Here is a 20,133-nt window from a genome sequence, read left to right on the forward strand (position 1 = left end):
AAACCACAATACAGCATTGGGAGGAGCACACCAAATACGGTGAGTACACTGACCACAAGGAGTATGTGTTCTCATGCCTAGCTAAAGGAAGAACATCAATAAATTGGACTGAGTACATTAGAGATCCACCAGGATGTTGCAGGGACTGGAGGTCTTAAATTATGGGAAGGGGTTGAATAGGCTAGGTTGATATTCCCTGAAGTGCAGGAATCAGATAGATATACTGTAAACTTTTGAGGAGCATGGATAAAGTGAATGCTTATAGTCTATTTTTTTCAAGGATAAATAATTCTAGAACTGGAGAATATAGATTTAAAGTGAGGGGGAGAGATTTCAGAGAGATCCAAGGGGAAACAAGCTGCCAGTGTACTTTATGACTTTGGAGCGGAATAATTTTATTTCTGATTGCTCAAAATATGGATAACTTTACAAGGTACTATTTCCTAGAGAGCAATCATTCAGGAGAGTGACAAATCTTTCATGATCAATTATTTATTCAGATTTTTCACGTCATTCCCCTATGCTGTGGTAATTGAGGATAACTGGAGCAATTCTGAATGCAAAAGAGGCAAGTGAGTAACTTTCCTGATCCTGTATAGAATACCATGATACCATTCACCAATTTCATCTGAGCCAGAAAATTCAAAACCTCCTTTAACCCTCCCTAACTCCCATTTGCCCAATTTTCAGCCCTAAACCCTTATTTATCAACTTTATTAACCAAAAGTCAACTTCAAAAATATTTTCTACCCATCACATAAAAACCTAATTCTGCTTAAATTGGAAATAAAACCAAATGACATTAAAAGTTAACATTTAACCTGTCAGATTGCCACAAGAATCAAATAGTTCACATAGTCTTCATGCATGTTCTTCGGAGTCAGTAAGACCATAAGAAATAGGAGCAAAAATAGGCTATTCAGCTCATCATGTTTGCCCTGCCATTCAATCATGATCATATCCATTTTCCACCTGCCTTACTCCCCATAACCTTTGATGTCTTGGCTAATCAAGAACCTATCGATCGATCCCTTAAATACACCCAGTGAGATGACAGCCACAACTACCTGTGGCAACAAATTTTACAGATTTACCATCCTCTAGCAGAAGTTCTTCCACATCTCTGTTCCAAGCAGATGCCCTTCAATTCTGAAGTTATGCCCTGTTGTCCTGGACTCCCCTACCATGGGAAACAACCTTTATATATCTACTCTGTCCATGCCTTTTAAAATTCAAAATATTTTCATGAAATTTCTCCTCATTTAGCACTGGCACACCTTAGAGCTGTCTGCTCAGCCCACTGCCATTTACGCAGCTGACACACAACTGCAACACTAAATCCAACTCCAACAGAGTCATCAAGTTTGCAGGTGACACAACAGCAGTAAAGATGTGTCACATCAGAGAAGTGAGAAATCTCACAAAATAATGTGAGAATAACAACCCGAGTCTCTACAGGGACAAGACAAAGGAGATGATTGTGGACTTCAGGAGGACAAGGGACGACTACCCTTCACAACACATTAGTAGCTCAGTGGTGGAGAGAATAGGGAGCATCAAATTCCTCAAGAGTCCACTTAAGTAGTGGCCTATCCTGGGCACGAACATCTCTTCAATTATCAGGAAGGCATAATAGCAAATGAAATTCCTGAGAAAACTGAGTCAGGCAAGGCTACCAACTTCCATCCTGTTAATTTTCGCCAGGAGCTCTATCAAAAGCTTCTAGGTCAGCTGGAGTGTGGCATGGTTGCTTTTGAGTATTGAATCGTTGGTCCATAGACAGGACCATTAGAATGGCAGAGTGGATCATTGGGATCTCCCTTCCCTGCATCGACATGATCTACCAGGATCATTGACTGAAGGCGGCTCGCAGAATTGTTTATTCATCACTCTGCATGCATCATCTTTCAGCTATTCCCATTGGGAAAGAGCTACTGGTGTATAAGAGGCAGAACCAGCAGGCTGAGGAACAGCTTCTTTCCACAGGCAGTTGAGACTGCTGAACAACAGATGAACTGCACATACAAACCTTACAAGACTCTACTATTTATTCAGCTTTTTTTAAAACTTGTGCATTGTTTGTCTGTGTTATGTTTGTTTATATGTTTAAATGTTTTTGTACCATACTGAAGACAGCAGAACACTGTTTTGTCATGTTGTACTTGTACAATTGGATAATAAACTTGAATCTTCCAAATTCCAACGAGTACAGGCAAAGAGCTGTCATTTGCTAATTCTTTCATCCCAGAATCATGCTGTGAACCTTCCCTGAACCCTCTCCACTGTCAGCACTTTCTTAAACAGGGAGCACAAAACTGCTCACAACACACCAAGGTCTCACCAGTGCCTTATAAAGCCTCAACATCACATCCTTGCTCTTTTATTCTATTCTTCTTGAAATTAAGTCCTTTCATAGAACTGTATTTATTATAAAAACCAATAAAAAAGAAATAAATGGTCTAGTATTGCATTTTCCTTCTTATTCAGCAACTCAACCTGCACATTTATCTTCACACTATCCTGTACAAGAACTCCCAGTCCCTTTGCACCTGGATATTTTCAATTCTCTCCCTGTTTAGAAAATAGTCTGCTTGTGTTGGTCAGTAGATTTTAGGAGTTTAGAAAAGGCGCTGGGTCTGGACTTTGGCCTTTCCAATTGAGAAATTGGGTAAATCAAGCAAATTGGTAAGGAGCAATAAAGGGTGAGTTAGGTAAAGGAAAAGCCAGCAAGGATTGGCCTAGTGAGTGGCGTGGTGAAGGAGTGGGAAATTGAGGCTTTGGCTCAAGAGGCTTTGGTGAGCAGAGACTGAGGAAGTGCTCCCAGTGAGGCAAGGCTGGCAAGTTTATTTTAATTAATCTAAGAATAGGTTATGGAGGCATTTGGGGTAGTCCTATGCTCCAAGTGCAGGATGTGGGAGGTAAGGGATAGCACAATTGTTCCTGATGACTGCACCTGCAAAAGGTGCATCCAGATGCAACTCCTGAGAAACCATGTTAGGGAAATGGAGTTGCTGCTGGATGAGCTTTGGATCATAAAGAAGGCAGAGGCAATCATAGATAGGAGTTACAAGGAGACAGTCACCCCAGACAGGAGACAGCTAACTGAGTGATTGTAAGGAAAAGGAAGGCCAGGGTGGGGGGGGGGGAAACAGACACCTGCGGCCATTCCCCTCAATAATAAATATACTGCTTTAGATACTCCTGGGGTGGGAAGTTGAAGGGGGGGGGCGGAAAACTACCTACCAGGGACAAGTTGCAGTGGTCTCTGGTGTGGGGGCTGTCCTCTTGGCTCAGAAGGGAAGGGGGGAAAAGAGGAGAGCTCTTGTAATTGAGGACTCGCTGGTTAGGGGAGCAGATAGGTTTGCTGAACAAGATTAGGGCTCCTAGTTGATATGTTGCCTCCCGGTTGGTATGTTGCCTCCCAGGTGCCAGGGATACCTCTGATCGAGTACAGAGCATTCTGTAGGAGAAGAGCGAGCAGTCAGATGTCATGGTCCAGGTGAGGACCAATGACATTGATAGAAATGAGGATGAGGTACTGAAGAAAGAATATATGAAATTAATAAAGTTAAAAAGCAGGACCTCAAGGGTAGAATTCACGGGATTCCTGCCTATTCTATGCGTTAGAGAGGGTATTAATACATGGCTAAAGAGTTGGTGCAGGGGGATTTGTGGATCATTGGGATCTCTTCTGGGGAAGGTCTGACCTGTACAAAAGGGACGGGCTGCTCTTGAACTGCAGGCAGTTTGCTCGAGTCGTTGGGGAGGGTTTAAACTAGTTTGGCAGGCGGGTGGGAATCAGAATGAGTGTGCGGAGATTAAGGTAGAAGAACATCAAGATTTTAAAGGAGTGAGGAACCAGAATGTTAAAGTTAATGAGGGAGGGTGGTAAAAGTAAACGGTAATCAAAAGAGTGCATATGGGGGTGGGGACATTCTCTCAAGTGTATGCATTTCAATGCAAGGAGCAATGCAATGTCAGGAAAGTGGATGAGCTTAGAGCATGGATTGATAAATGGAAATATGATATTGTAGCCATCAGTGAAACTTGGTTGCAGGAGGGGCATGATTGGCAGCTAAATGTTCAAGGATTCTGTTGTTTAAGGTATGATAAAAGGTGGAGGAGTTGCAAAGCAAGCTTAAAAAAAAAATCCCAAGGGCTTTTACAGGTACATTAAAAGTAAAAGAATAGTGAAGGATAAAATTAAGGATCAGAGGGTTAGGCTACGTGAGAAGTCAGAAGAAATGGGGGAAATTTTAAATGATTTTTTTTTTTCCCCTTCAATATTCACTAAAGGAAAGGAATATTGAGCCAGGTGAAGTAAGGAAATCTGGTAGTGAGATCCTGGATAATACACAGATTAATGAGGAGGTAGTAGCTATTTTAAAAAGAATAAAGGTGGATAAATCTCTGGGTCCTGACAGGATATTCCCTAGGACCCTGAGTGTTAAAATAGTGAGGGCTCTAAAAGAAATATTTAAAATGTCATTGACCATGGGGGAGGAACTGGAGGATTGGAGGGTGGCTCATGCTGTTCCGCTGTTTAAAAAAGACACCAAAAGTAAACCTGGTAATTATAGGCTTGTGAGTTTGACATCAGTGACGGGTAAATTAATGGAGAGTGTTCTGAGAGATGGTATATACAATTATTTGGAAATACAGGGACTGAATAGGAGTAGTCAACATAGTTTTGTACATGATAAATCATGTTTAACCTATCTTGTAGAGTTTTTCGAGGAGGTTACTAAGATTGACAAGGGGAAGGCTGTGGATGTTGTCTATATGGACTTTAGTCGGGTCGTTGACAAGGTTCCGCATAAAGAGGTTAGTTTGGAAGGTACAATCATTAGGTATTAATGTTGAAGTAGTGAAATGGATTCAACAATGGTTAGATGGGAGATGCCAGAGAGTAGTGGTGGAAAATTGTTTGTCAAATTGGAGGCCGGTGACTAGTGCAGTGCCTCAGGGATCGGTTCTGGGTGCATTGTTGTTTGTCATAATATATTGATGATAGGGTGGTAAATTGGATTAGTAAGCATGAAGATGATTTGAAGATTGATGGTGTTGTGGACAGTGAACAAAGCTTGCAGTGGGGTACAGGACAGTTAGAAGAGTGGGCTGAAAGATGGCAGATGGAGTTTAATACTAATAAATGTAAGATGCTACATTTTGGTAGGACTAATCAGCAAAGGTCATACACGTTAAATGATAAACAATTGAGGAGTAGAGTGGATCAAAGGGATTTAGGAATTCTGGTACATAATTCCCTGAAAGTTGAGTCATATGTAGATAGGATGGTGAAGAAAGCATTTGGTATGTTGGCCCTCATAAATCAGAGTATTGAATACAGGAGTTGGGATGTCATGTTGAAGTTGTATAGGCATTGGTGAGGTCAAATTTGGAATATTGTGTACACCTTTGGTCGTCGTATTATAGGATGGATATAAACAGAATAGAGAGTGTGCAGAGGAGATTTACAATGTTGCCTGGGTTTCAGGGTTTGAGTTAAAAGGTTGAGCAGGCTGAGACTTTATTCCCTGGAGCGTAGAAGATTGAGGGGTGATTTGATAGAAGTATCTAAAATTATGATGGGTCAGATAAAGTCAATGTGGATAAGCTTTTTTTCATTGAGTGTGGGGGAGATTCAAACAAGAGGATTTGGATTGAAGAGGGAAAAGTTTAGGGGAAACGTGAGGGGGAATTTCTTCACTCAGATGATGGCAGGAGTGTGGAAAAAGCTTCCAGCTGAAGTGGTAGATTTCAATATTTAAGGAAAAGTTGAATTGGTAAATGGACAAGAGAGGTTTGGAGGGTTATGAGCCAGGTGTGGATATCAATGGGACTTGGTGTTCAGCATGGACTAGAAGGGCCAAACTAGCCTGTTTCTGTGCTGTAATTGTTATATGGTTTAAAAAGTGCATGATAGTACACTTTCTGACATTGTATATCATTTGCCCCTTCTCTGTCCATTCTCCTAATCTGCCCAAGTCCTTCAATAGCCTCCCTGTTTCCTCAACATAACCTGCTTCTCCACCTTCTTTTGTATCATCTGCAAACCTAGCCACACAGCCATTCATTCCATGATCTAAATAATTAACATACAATATAAAAAGAAGCTGCACTAACAATGAACCCTGTAGAACATCACAAGCACTGGCAGCACATCAGAATATGATCCCTGCACTCTGACTCTGTTTCCTATCAATCAGCCAATGCTCTATCCATGCTGGTACTTTTTCTGTTATAGCAGGTGCTCTCATCTTGTTAAATAGCCTCATTCATGGCATCTTATTAAAGACCTTCTGAAAATCCACTACATCTCCTTTATCTAGCCGGCTTGTCACTTCTTCAAAGAATTCCAACAGCTTTGTCAAGCAAACTTTTCCCTTAAGGAAACTTTGCAGGCATTGGCTTATCTTGTCATGTGCCTCCAAGTACTCCATATCCTCATCCTTGACAATCAACTCCAACATCTTCCCAACCACTGACATCTGGCCAACTGGTCTATAACTTCCTTTCTGTTGCCTCCTCCCTTCATGAATAATGGGATGACATGTGTGATTTTGCAGTCCTCCAGGGCTATGCCAGATTCAAATCACAGACTTTAAGCAACTAATCTCAGTTAACACTAATGCACTAATGAGGATTGCTCAAACAATATCATTAAAATATTTATTTTATTTATGTTCCTAGGACCTTAATGTGCATGCATTGGCTACCTTATCACAGTGACTACAATCCTGTGTTCTAGATATTTGAGACAGTAAAAAAATATTGGGAGCTGTTGGAAGGAGGGAATACAGAAGTGGCATTAAAGGAAATTATTTCTGGCTCAAGGGTAATGGATATCATAAAAGGATCCAATTGAATTTCCAGACTGATATGAAACAACCCTACATGGCCACAAAACTCATGATAGTATGTTAACAGTTATATCAGATACCCAATTTAATGCAGTAGCAATGAAAGCCAAAATTCCTTGACTACATTGTATTCAGGAGGGAAGAATTGTATTCATAGAAAAGAAAAACATTTGGGAAATTATGGAGAAATTTGGAGTCTGTATTGTTCATGAGTACTTATACAAAGGAATAATAATGTTTAAAAAGTTGATTGGAGTTCCAACAAAGAAAATAAAGGATGATATTTTAGATGTTCGGTATGGATGCTCAAACAATAAGAATTAAATGGAACACATCCGAAGTGGACTACTCCAAGACAACTACAGGGATGTGGGTGGTGGGGGTGGGGGAGGGTAGATATGTGGGGGGGAAAAAAGACATCTTCAATAGTATGTATACAGTTCTATGAGACAAACACATTCCCATGAGGAAGAAAACTGGAATGGTCCATCTTGAAAATTCCTTCAACAGCAGATTAAAGAGAATAAGAGGTTTACAGTTAACAGCAGAAAACCAGGTATAACAAACAATGCATTGGAAAAGATCAGAGAGTGGTTTTGCAAAGTGATGGAATTAGAAACAAGATAAAAGGCAAGGGAAATGGTCATTTTTTCAATGTTGTCCACACAATAATCACATGGACATGGCCTTAATTACCAAAAACCTGAGCATTACTGATACACTACTTGGTCAGGTTCCAGGTGCAGGAGCAAGAGGGGGCAAGTCCAGACATGCCAGCCTTTATTGGGAAATCTGAGGAGGAGCCAAGGGAGGGATTAGGGAGGTTCAGACTAGCCAGTCCATGCATCTATGCAAATGCCTTTCACCACATACAAATATTTTCCAAGTAACAAAAATGCTCAAATCTTTATAGAGCATAAAGAATTCTTTTTTAAATGATTGTATGAATAGTTGGGCTCTAAACAGACAGTGATACAATTATGTAGAGGCACGATTGAAGTTTTATTCCCAAGTTCATAAAAGTTAATGGTACAGATCATGCTTGATCCACTTCACATTGACACCACTTCACATGCATTTCCCCATAGTTGTAGATATATTCTGCGGCTTTGCAGGACTCAGTAAACTGGAAGCTTCAATAGCACAGGCGATGAGAAAGATATGTGCCTTTTGCAAAAATATCAGCTTGGGCCAATTGGTGGCCCACTACTATAATTGGCTATTGAACGGCTTTCAAAATGTCTTTAAGTAATTGAAGGATTAAAAACATTGTAAACAATTTTAAATAATTTGTTGAATCACTTAGAAGTATCTTAAATGACTAGAAACCATTTTTTTTTTTTAAACTGGCTTATATAAAGGTAAGGGACCAGATGCAAAGTACATCCATTTCTTCAGCTCAGAATTTCTGCACAGATCATTACTGGAACAAATCAGATAAACCCTTCATTACTGGAGCAGATCAGATAAACCTATCATTACTGGAGCAGATCAGATAAACCTATCATTACTGGAGCAGATCAGATAAACCTATCATTACTGGAGCAGATCAGATAAACCCATATTTGGACACACTTGTCTTCTGCAACTTCTACGATACAGTAAACAGTGGCTGGGGGCCACAATGTTGTAGCTGGTCCAGCTGTTGCCTCCCAGCTCTAGCAATGCAAGATTAACCCTGATTTTCAGTGTTGGCGAAGTGAAATTTGCACATTCTCCCTGTGACACTATGGATGTTCACCAGGTGCTCCAGTTTCGTCCAACATTCCAAAGACATGCAAGTTAGTAGGTTAATTGGCCACTATAAATTCATCCTAGTGTAAAGATGAGGGTAGAATAGAGAGTGGGAGAGTGGGGTCATCAATGACAGATAAACATGCCACATAAACATAGCATGCCATTTCGGGAACACATTTGGGCAACAGTTTCTTGATATGTATGCTTACTTTTTAAAAAAAAAAAGTTTAAAGAGTATTTCTATTTTAAATATATACAGTCCAATTGATTTTCTAGTCTGGCAAAAACTGAAAAAACTGAGCCACAATTAAATAGTAAGTGATCTAATGTGTACAGTACACCTTCAACCAACCTGTGCACGTCTTATGTACATCAATCCCTCCTTGGTGTGCTCAGGTGGAGCAGATGGATGACCAAGTTCAGGGAGGCTGTTAATGAAGACTTACAATTAGAAAATGGGTCAATCTCACTGATTGAAGCAATAATAGTAAAAATATTTCTGAAAACTATAAATAAGATTAAAACCCAACATTGCTAAGTGGTGTTGGCTTTGAAGAATTCTGAATCTTTTACATTTCTAGACCACCTGTAGTTCAAAAAGGATTTTTTCTATTGAGACAAGCTCCATATAAAACATGCTGAAATCAGTGTCATTAAACTCATTGGATCATTAAACAGAGTTTAGGGGTGGGGAAGGGGGATAAAAAAAGGCATGATGAATTTTTTATTATCTCTGTTTTCTTCTCTCCTATATCTAGCCCAAAATGCTAGGCATTTCAGGAATTTTCTTTTTTACTTCCAATTTTCAGCATCTGCAAACATTCAGTGCTTTTCATTTTTTTTGGTTCAGGTCCTTCTATTTATAATTCCCCTATAAACATGGGTTGTAATTAACAAGCCTTCAATAAGATAGCACCAGTTTCTGTCCCCTCAGACATGTCCTTGCTTCCTTTCACCCTCAAGGCCTCAACCCAGATCTTCACACCTTAAAATACTGCTGTTTTAACTGTTCCCAGTTATGATCCACAATCATTAACGAGAAGCATTTACTTGTGTTTTTCTCTCCACTGATGGAAGCTAATGTATTTCCAACATCTTCTGCTCTTAAACTAGCTATTCAGACACTAAAAGTGATTGGATATAATGGAGTAACATTTGAATAAAGCACAGGCCTTTAAACCACAGAGATATTAAAGTTCTGTCCTGCATCTTCCAAATTATTTCCAAGTGCAAACTGAATAAGCAGTTAATCAAATTTTGACCTTATGCCTATAATGTGCAAGAGTGCTTAATCCAAAATTTAGACTCTTTCTAACATCATAATGCACAAGTATTTGTGTAAATCATAGTGTCAATTTCACATTCATTTCAATTTGAGATCTCATATACCAGGTATCTCCTTGAAGGGAAGGATGTAAAGTTTTTTTAAATTATAAAAATGGTCAGATTAGTCTTGTATTTTACACAACTCAGTTCAAAAGTGTCTTTTGTAAATTTATAAAAGACCACAGACAACAATTCTACAATCCAAATAAAATAAGTATATGTTGTTCAAAAACTGCAAACATTTTAAAGCATACAAATGAGAAAGCTAACAACTGCAAAACTCCAGCGCACATGATAGAATGCATGCAACTGAAAACCTACACATTGAGTTCACGATAAACAGCATTCTGCAGCTTCTTTTCCCAACCTGAAAAACAAGCAAAATGTTTGATGATTCTGCATATAGGAACATTTCAAACTTTCCCTTTCACTCTATACAGCTAGAAAACAAATACACAGAACAAAATCCAGAAAAGGGGAGAAAAATTTTGATACTTAAATTCATAAATTAAACTCAAAGAAACAATATTTTGAAAGATTACCTTTATGACTAAGGTAAAAGAATTACCTTTTAAGATATATATATTGTGTGTAGAGTAACAAGTGGTTTCAACTCAGAATTGAGAGCTAGGAGATGAAGGCATTCTATAGCCCTTTTTATACAGCGCATGAAAGCAGTGTTTTATCTGCCTTCATAGCGCTGTGTGGAAGTATCGAAGGCAGATGGGGGTGGCGGGGTCCAGACTTACCTGGCTTTGATCCGCCAAGGTAGGTAGTCTCAATGATGGGAGTGTATTGGACTCACAGAGCCAGCTTCTTTTGGTTCTATGTGAACAAGCTGAGCTGGGTTCCAGAGATGGGTCATGTATATAGCAATAACATGGCTTTCCAGTGTGTAAAAAAAAAAAAGGCTTACGTTAAGAACAGGAATGCTTCTGCAAGACAAAGGCTATTTTCATTTGTTGGATGAATGTTGCTGGCAAGCCCATTTTGTATTTCCCTTACCCAATTAGAGAGGATGAGGAATATTCAAAGCACAGTGCCCAAGTCAGAAGTCTGGTTGGCTACTTTGGTGAAAAATAAAAAGATTGGAGAGCAAAAGGAACATGTATATCAGGATCAGAAAGTAAAAGAAGCTGCGCCACCACATGGAGGGTAATAAGTGTCTTTTTGTTTCATTTTTAAAGATGTTTGTGGTCCTGGAAGAGATTTCAGTGACAAGCCACTTTCTCAAACAACTGCAGACCTTCTGGTGAACATATCTAACAATGCATCAGGGCAAGGAGATGTATGATTTAGACCCAGCAATGGTGATGGGAAACACAACACAGCTCCAAGTCCAAATGATATGCAACTTGGGAGCAAAAACTGCAGATGATGGTATTCCTACATTTCGGATCCTCTTGTTCTTCTTGCTGCTAGAGAAGGAAGGCCCAAGTATGTAACTCCAGAATAATGGCACATACTGCACCCCAACACGACAGCAGTATAGAGATTACATTACGGCCATTCAACAGGGGGGCGTGGCAAGATGGCGTAGAGTCTAGACGTGCAATCTCGACTTCTGGCCAGACTTTTAAATAGCTGTTTTTTAACCCTTTGTTTTCAAGTTTAAACTTTTTAAATTTTAGTTTAAAGTATTAAGGAATTACTATGGCCACTAATGGTAAAAAGACTAAACCTCAAGTTCAGAAGAAGTTACATTTTCGAAGTGCTGAAGACTTGGGGCCTAGATGACTTGATACAATCTCTTCTTTGTTTAAACCCCAAAGATTGCCTGTGGGAGCTCCAAAAAAAATCTACTCACCAAATGAAGGATGGCACTGGAATTACCCTTTCTCCGGAAGAAGGTGCATGTTCCCAAGAAGTGGACCCCGATTTGGAAAGCCTTTCGATTTCAATGGAGGGAGCACGCAGGAAGATGACTCCCATTGTTGGAAATGCATCAGGTAGCATTTCAATCTGAAGAAATAGTTTTACTTCGTGAATTGATGAAGAAACAACGAGATATGGGGGGAGACCAGCGGCGACCCCCTGAGGAAGTCGGGATGCCGTCACTGGGAGTCCAGACCCGCCCGCAGTAAAACGTTTAAAATGCCTTCTGTTGAGTTGCAGCAGGAGCTGCAGTTACCTTGTTCTGCCACTATGTCAGAGAGAGCAGAGCTGAGCTTTACTGAATCAAGATTGAAGGCAGCTATTCAAGCTGTTATAAAACCTGGAATGGATTTGTTGACATCTCAAATGAATGAAATGGTTCAAATGAATGCTGGTATGAGTTCAGAATTAAATATGGTTAAGACATGTGTGGATGCATCTTATGAAGAATTTAAAAAATTTCAGACTGCTTTTTTGGAGTGTAAACAAGTGACTTCTAACACAGATAAAGGGTTGAAGGTGGAAAAATCAGTCATAGAATTAGGAGATTGTGAGAAGGAGCAAGAAAGAAAAATAGATTATTTGGAAAATCAAAGCAGAAGGAATAATGTGAAAATTGTTGGTTTGCCAGAAGGTATAGAAGGACATCTTTTGTGGAGGGGGGAGGACGTGGACCTGTCCTCGGGCCTGCGCAAAGGAGCTTTTAGGTGGAGTGCAGTGTGCGCAGTACTGGCCCCACCCTTTACACCCATGGTTCGTGTGCCGTGGCCAAGCAAGCTGGGACATGGCTCCTGTTCGGCTCCGAATCATGGGTCCTTTACCGGCATCACCTACGGCTCCTAGAACGCTTCCACCAGCGTTGTCTCCGCTCCATCCTCAACATTCATTGGAGCGACTTCATCACCAACATCGAAGTACTCGAGATGGCAGAGGCCGACAGCATCGAATCCACGCTGCTGAAGATCAAACTGCGCTGGGTAGATCACATCTCCAGAATGGAGGACCATCGCCTTCCCAAGATCGTGTTATATGGCGAGCTCTCCCTCCACTGGCCACCGAGACAGTGGTGCACCAAAGAAGAGGTACAAGGACTGCCTAGAGAAACCTCTTGGTACCTGCCACATTGACCACCGCCAGTGGGCTGATATCACCTCAAACCGTGCATCTTGGCGCCTCAGAGTTCGGCAGGCAGCAACCTCCTTTGAAGAAGACCGCAGAGCCCACCTCACTGTCAAAAGACAAAGGAGGAAAAACCCAATACCCAATCCCAACCAACCAATTTTCCCTTGCAACCGCTGCAACCGTGCCTGCCTGTCCCACATCGGACTTGTCAGCCACAAACGAGCCTGCAGCAGACGTGGACATTACCCCTCCATATATCTTCGTCTGCAAAGCCAAGCCAAAGAAGATAGAAGGACAAGATCCTCTTCGTTTCTTTAAAGACTGGATTCCACAAATATTAGGGGCAAGAATTTTTCTCTGGGGGATTGGCACTGGAAAGAGCCCATAGAGCTTTAAGAAAAATACCCTCAGCTGGTCAACCCCCGAGACCAGTAATAATTCGATGTCTGAGTTATTTGGATAGAGAAGCAATACTTCGACTTGCAGTACATAATGCGAGACAACGGCAAACCCAATTATCGATTCAGAATTGCAGAGTCTTTTTTTAAATTCCTGATCTGAGTCAAGATGTCATTCAACGTCGATGTCGATTCAATCCAGTTAAAGAAGTTTTGTGGTGTAAAGGTTATAAGTCTACTTTTTGTTACCCTGCAGTGTTGAAGGTGTTTTATGGAGATTATCAATTTCGGTTTTTTGAAACTGATTGTGAAGCAATGATTTTTGCTGATTCATTGCCAGATATAAGAGGACAAAGATATAGTCCACCATTATCTCCTAAAGAAAAATTTGGTAGCTCTGGAAACGGAAGAAATGGCAGAAATGGGAAAAACGGAATTGGAAAGAGTCTACCTCCTTCTGAAATGGGATCTTTGAGATTGGAATCTTCTGGACGAAAAGAATATTTTTTTAATTCTATTTTTTCTTTTGTTATTATGATATTTTGATGTTACTGACTGTTTGTCTGGGGAGGGAGAGATTTGCTCTAAGTTCTTTACTAGTCATCAGCCACTGGAGGGAGACCCACACCCAATTTTTGTTTAGGGGATTACTACCTTGTGGTAGTTTTTTGTGGGGGGGGGGGAATTTTCTTTTTTTTTCTTTATTCATTTTTTTTAGTTTTTAATTTGTGATTTTTTTTATTGGAGGGCCTATATACGTTGATTTGAGTTTCTATATAAAGATATTATTGGTATTTAGTAATAATAGTAGATATGTCAAAGTTGAGGTTTGCTACTTTTAATGTTCGAGGATTAAATAGTTCGATTAAACGTAAGAGAGTCTTGGCGAATATTAAGAAAATGAAAATTGATATTGCCTTTTTACAAGAAACACATTTGAATGTGAAGGAAAATGTGAAATTAAAAAGGGACTGGGTTGAGGATGTATATTCTTCTTCATTTAATTCTAGAGCTAAAGGTGTAGCAATTTTGATACATAAAAATTTATCTTTTGAATTACAATCAATGGAGGAAAAGGCAGGATGTATTCTTAAATTGAATTGTAAGATTTTTAGTGAATTTTAGACTTTACTTAACATTTATGCTCCAAATGCAGATGATGAAGTATTTATTTCGAATGCATTTTTATGTTTGGGCCAGGCTAATGATAATATTTTAATTGGTGGTGATTTTAATTGTGTTTTGGAATCTTTATTAGATAAATCTCCGAAGAAAGTTAAAAAATCCAAGATGACAATAAAGATTCAAGCATTGATGAAAGATCTTAATTTAGTAGATATTTGGAGACGTCTTAATCCGACTGAGAAAGATTTTTCCTTTTATTCATCTAGACATGAATCGTTTTCAAGGATTGACTTCTTTTTAGTATCGGCACATTTACAAGGGAAAATACCACAAGTGGAATATAAAAGTGGGTGATTTCAGATCATTCTCTGTTATATTTTACATATGAAACTTCTGAGAAAATTCAAATAGCTTATCATTGGAGATTTAATACAATGTTGTTTAAAAATATGGAATTTATTGATTTTTTGAAAAAACAAATTAATTTTTTTGAATGAAAATTCTAATTCTGTTCAAAGTAAGTTTGTATTATGGGATGCTATGAAAGCATATTTGAGAGGACAAATAATTAGTTATACTTCTAAAATAAAACAAAAATCGATTAAATCATAGTCTTAAATTAGAGAAACAGATCGATGAGTTAGAAAAGGAATTTCAGAAAGATGCTACAGAGATCAGAAAATAGAATTATCTAGGCTGAAATTGAAATAATACTTTGCAATCTTAACAATTTGAATGTGTGATTAATAGGACTAAACAATGGTATTACAAATGGGGAGAGAAAGCACATAAAGTATTGGTGTGGCAATTAAAGAAAGAACAGATTTCAAGGACTATTAATGCTGTTAGACGGAATTCTCTTATTACATAAACCTCATGAGATTAATGATGAATTTTATTCATTTTATAAAAAGTTATATACATCTGAAGGAAAACAAAAAACTGGATCAATTGATCTTTTTTTTAAATCACAGTTGAATTTACCGATATTAGAGGATGCAGATATACAGGAGTTAGAAGAACCATTTACTGATTCGGAAATTAAAATGGCTATGCTGGAAATGCTGAACGGTAAATTGCCTGGTGATGATGGATTTTCGGTTGAATTTTATAATTTTTTTTACTTTTCAAAAATGTTTTATTTAAATTGTATTAATTTTTAATGATGATTTATCTACAGTGTTTGGGGATGTATTACATCAAGTTGGAGAACATTATGAATTAACTGAGTCTTGTTCTAATGCTTTAATTACAGTAATTTCTAAAAAAAGACAGAGTTCCTTTGAAAGTATTTTCATATAGACCAATTTCATTGTTAAATGTAGATTATAAAATAATAGCTAAAATATTAGCGAATAGATGGGCTAAGTTTTTACCAAAGTTGATTCATATTGATCAAACAGGTTTTATAAAGAATAGATATGCTTCAGATAACATTTTGCGCGTGATTATTTTGATTAACAGATTTCAACAATCTTTAGATCATCCGATGGTGATATCCTTAGATACAGAAAAAGCATTTGATAGAGTTGAATGGAATTTTTGTTTAAAGTTTTGGAGAAATTTAAGTTTGGTCCTTCTTTTATTGGTTGGATTAGGGCTCTATATAGAGAACCAGTAGCTAGAGTATTGACGAATGATTTGATTTCGGAATCTTTTCAGTTAACTCGATCAACTCGTCAAGTTTGTTTGCGTTAGTGATTGAACCTTTAGCACAGTTGATAAGACAAAATACACAGATACAAGGTATGAAGGTTTTAGATGAGGAGTATAAAATTAATTTATTTGCTGATGATATATTGGTGTATTTAATAAACCCAGCTCAGTCACTTTTGCATTTGAAGGAATGTTTAATACAATATGGATGTCTTTCTGGATATAAAGTTAACTGGGAAAAAAGTGAAGCATTACCGGTAAGTGAAGGATTTTATTCAGTTTACAAGAATATTATTAATTTGAAGTGGACTGACTGAATTAAATATCTGGGTATAATATTGAATATTAATTATCAATCTTTATATAAATTAAATTATGCTCCATTAATGAAAAAAATTAAAACTGATTTGATTAAATGGAAAGATTTACCTATTAATTGAATGGGTAGGATAAATACAATTAAGATGAATATCTTTCCGCGTATACAATACTTGTTTCAGTCTATTCCATATTTACTTGATAAGATTTTTTTTTGAGATTTGAATAAAATGGTTAGGGAGTTTTTATGGAGGGGTAAATGTTCGAGAGTAGCTTCAAATAAATTAACTTGGAAGTATGAGTTAGGGGGACTACGTTTACCACATTTTCAAAATTATTATGAAGCAGCCCAACTTAAATATAGTAGTTCATTGATGGATTTGGTACGGCCTTCTAGTTGGGCTAAAATTGAGATGGCAAGTATTTCTGAATTTGAAATAGATCAATTTTTGTTTAGATGGAATATAAATTTGTTACAACAATATAATGTGCCTATACTAAAACATTTAATGAAGTTATGGATAAAGAAAAATAAAATGACAGGCTCTAGGGCTTTGACTCCATTGTATAATAATCAACTTATTTCTTTTTCAATACATAATCTAAGTTTATTGCATTGGAGATTAAAAGGTGTGCAAAATTTGGGAGAATGTTTTAAAGAGGGTAAGTTTTTATCTTTTAATCAGATGAGGGAAGATTTTGGTATTGATAAGAATTCTTTATTTCTTTACTATCAAATTTGATCTTTGTTAAATGTATGTTTGGTAGAGATATGATTTTACCTAAAATGACTAAATTTGAGACTTTTCTTATGAAGGTACCAGAGAAGGGTTATATTTCATTTATGTATCAAATATTACAGGATGGTATGGATAAAAAGGATTGGGATAGATCTAAAATTAAATGGGAAGCGGATATTGGTTTTATTTTTTATGAAGAGAATTGGTTAGATATCTGTTATGATAGTGTAACTCGATTGATAAATGCACGTTATGCAATGATTAATTACAATTTTTTTTACATCAATTATATTTGACACCTGAAAAATTTTAAAAATATGTTTTTCATAAATCCGATTTGTGTTTTAGATGTGGTGATACGGTTGGAACTTTTTTCATGCTGTTTGGTCATGTATACATATACAATCTTTTTGGAAGAAAATTCAATCATTTTTAGAATATCTGTATAAGATTAAAATAGTTTTAGATCCAACAGTATTTTTATTAGATAGTTTGCAACCTCTGAAAGGTTTGGGATTAGATAAGTTCCAGCTTGCTTTTGTATATTTAGCTTTATCCATAGCGAAAAAATGTATTGCTAGTACGTGGAAAGATACAAATAGGATTGATATTAATAGATGGCATAATGAGATGAAATATTGTTTAATAATGGAAAAAGATACATATGTTTTGCATGATAATTATAATTTTTTTATTAATAAGTGGCTGTTTTACTCGGAATATCTACATTTCAATTTATATTGATTAGATTTTATTATAATATATATATATCAGTGTGCTAAAAAGTTTATCGTAAAAGAACTAATTGGATTCAAAATTATGAATAAAAGATAGGAAGCAATGAAACTGATCCACTTTGGCAGATTGGTTTCTCCAGCTCTTGTAAGGGAAGGAGGACATTGATTTTTAAAATTCGCATCTGTCAACAAGTTTACTGAAAGCTCAAACAACAACCTGTCACTTCACCATAGCAAAGCAAGAAAAATGTCAAGTGAAGTAATTAGGCTGCTCTTACAAAATTTAGCTGCCAATGATATAGACATGTCTCAAATTACAAAGGGCCCACCTATGACTTTATGGGAATTTGTTTGTCCATATAGAGAAGACAGAAATTAGCACATTCTGAAGATAATGACGTATATTGGAATTTAAACAAGACCAGCTGGATTACAGAGCATACCAAATGGGCAGACCTCCAAGCAATTTCTTTTTTAAATAGATACAAGGGAAAATAAATGTGGTAATCAACATGTCAAACATGATATTTTAGTTATTTTCATTCAACTCTTGGCCATGTGTTTGATCCATAGTTATTCAGGGTGGTAAGAAATTTGCAGGATAATTCTGCATTTCAAATTTGAGAACAGGCAGTTTGTTTCCTCCAAATTATTTTCTCCTCTCACCATCATTAACTCCACGACTTCTATCCCAACCAATTACAACTTTCTGCCTTCTTACTTTCCCAATGCTAATCCAGCTTGAATTCCCCGTTGAGTGACTAATTTTTATATCTCCACCAGCATTCTCAAAGGATGCATTGGGCACCAATATAAAATACCCCAATATCCTCATGAGCAAAGTAATGAATGTTGTAACCAAATGCAAGCTTCTTCCTTGCATTCCACTCACAAAATCTGTCAATGTCTTTCTACCAAAAATATATCAATAATTTCTAAGCATTCCCTCCAGAACCATTGCAGACCACTACACTTCTGACTAACAGGAATCACAGCAATGAGACAACTCTGAGTGCCAAAATTTCATCCCTCAAATCTATTTTCCACCATCTGCCTTAAATTCCATCTCACATAAATGTAGCCTCTCTTCTCTACACAGCTGTGCCTTGCCCTCCCTAAACAATGATCCCTCACTTGTACCATTTCCAATGGTTTTACTCCTCCAGTTTTGATCAATGGCTCCCTTTACACACTTTCAATCACTATATTTTTGGAAACATTTGTGCTTAACACTGATATCAAATGTAAGTGTTTTGACATACAATGATATTGCATCTCATCAATTAAGGCATATCCCCTTCTTGATTCCTGGATTCTTAGTCTCTGTTCTTAAACTTATAATGTATCTCGTATCTCATTTGATGACCTTGGTTGTTTAACTAGAATGCAGGTTTGGCCCTTCTACTTCAAGAACTGATCCTGTATTTTGCCATGCATTTCATAGAATTTTGGAGTGGTTACAAAGGAACATAATTGGAGCAGGAATATGTCATTCAGTATCCCAAGCCTCCACTTTTTACATTTCTGCCCCAGCCCTCACTTTTCTTTTAATAAAAAAAGTTTGTCATGGCTCTTAATCCACAGATCTTTAAAAAATGTATCAACTTCCTTTTTACCCAATGACTCCCAGAATTCCAAAAATATCTTCTCCAGATTAAGAATATAAACTTTAAATAATGGACGACCAAGAGCTGAATTCCTGGGATACGGGCTTAGTTACATCCTGCCCAAAAACTAATTCCGACCCCATCTTCTATGCAATAACAAACCTTCAATCCATATTAACACACTTAGCCTAATACCATGTGTTTTTACAACACAGGAGGCACACAAACCATTATGCATATGTTTCCACTCTACCAGAGTAATTTGCTAGTTCAAATGCTTTCTCCATTGTCTTCCATATTTTTCCTCACCATGTATTTATTCCAATCCCTCTTGAATGATGCAATGGGTACAATCCACCATATCTGTTGGCAATACATTTCAGATTACATTTTTTTTCTTCTTGCTTCTCCTCCCTAATTTGTACCTAGGATTTCTAGACCTCACACCCCACCCAAAGGGAACAAACTCCCATCATCTGTTCTGTCCAGGCACATTATTTTATATATTTCTATTGAATCTCTCCTCAGCCTTTTCCAAAGAATGGTGACCAGAAATTATAAACAGTACCCCACCTGAGGTCAGGCTTTTAATAAAGGTTCAGCATAACTTCCCTGCATTTATACTCTAT

The 20,133-nt window shown here is 37.5% G+C and overlaps 1 protein-coding gene across 10 annotated transcripts in view; it reads right to left on the reverse strand.

Moving 5' to 3' along the window:
* tbc1d19 (TBC1 domain family, member 19) overlaps positions 1 to 20,133 on the reverse strand; it is a 114,374-nt gene that overhangs the window by 79,024 nt on the left and 15,217 nt on the right. For all 10 annotated transcript variants that reach the window (XM_069925007.1, XM_069925005.1, XM_069925013.1 and 7 more), the window contains exons 3-4: positions 10,248 to 10,293; positions 8,953 to 9,028 (exon numbers count right to left, since the gene is read on the reverse strand). In XM_069925007.1, coding sequence (XP_069781108.1) covers positions 8,953 to 9,028; positions 10,248 to 10,293 — 122 coding nt within the window. The remainder of the gene's footprint in view (positions 1 to 8,952; positions 9,029 to 10,247; positions 10,294 to 20,133) is intronic.

Source organism: Narcine bancroftii, chromosome 3, assembly GCF_036971445.1.
Source record: "Narcine bancroftii isolate sNarBan1 chromosome 3, sNarBan1.hap1, whole genome shotgun sequence".
NCBI classification, from domain to species: Eukaryota; Metazoa; Chordata; class Chondrichthyes; order Torpediniformes; family Narcinidae; genus Narcine; species Narcine bancroftii.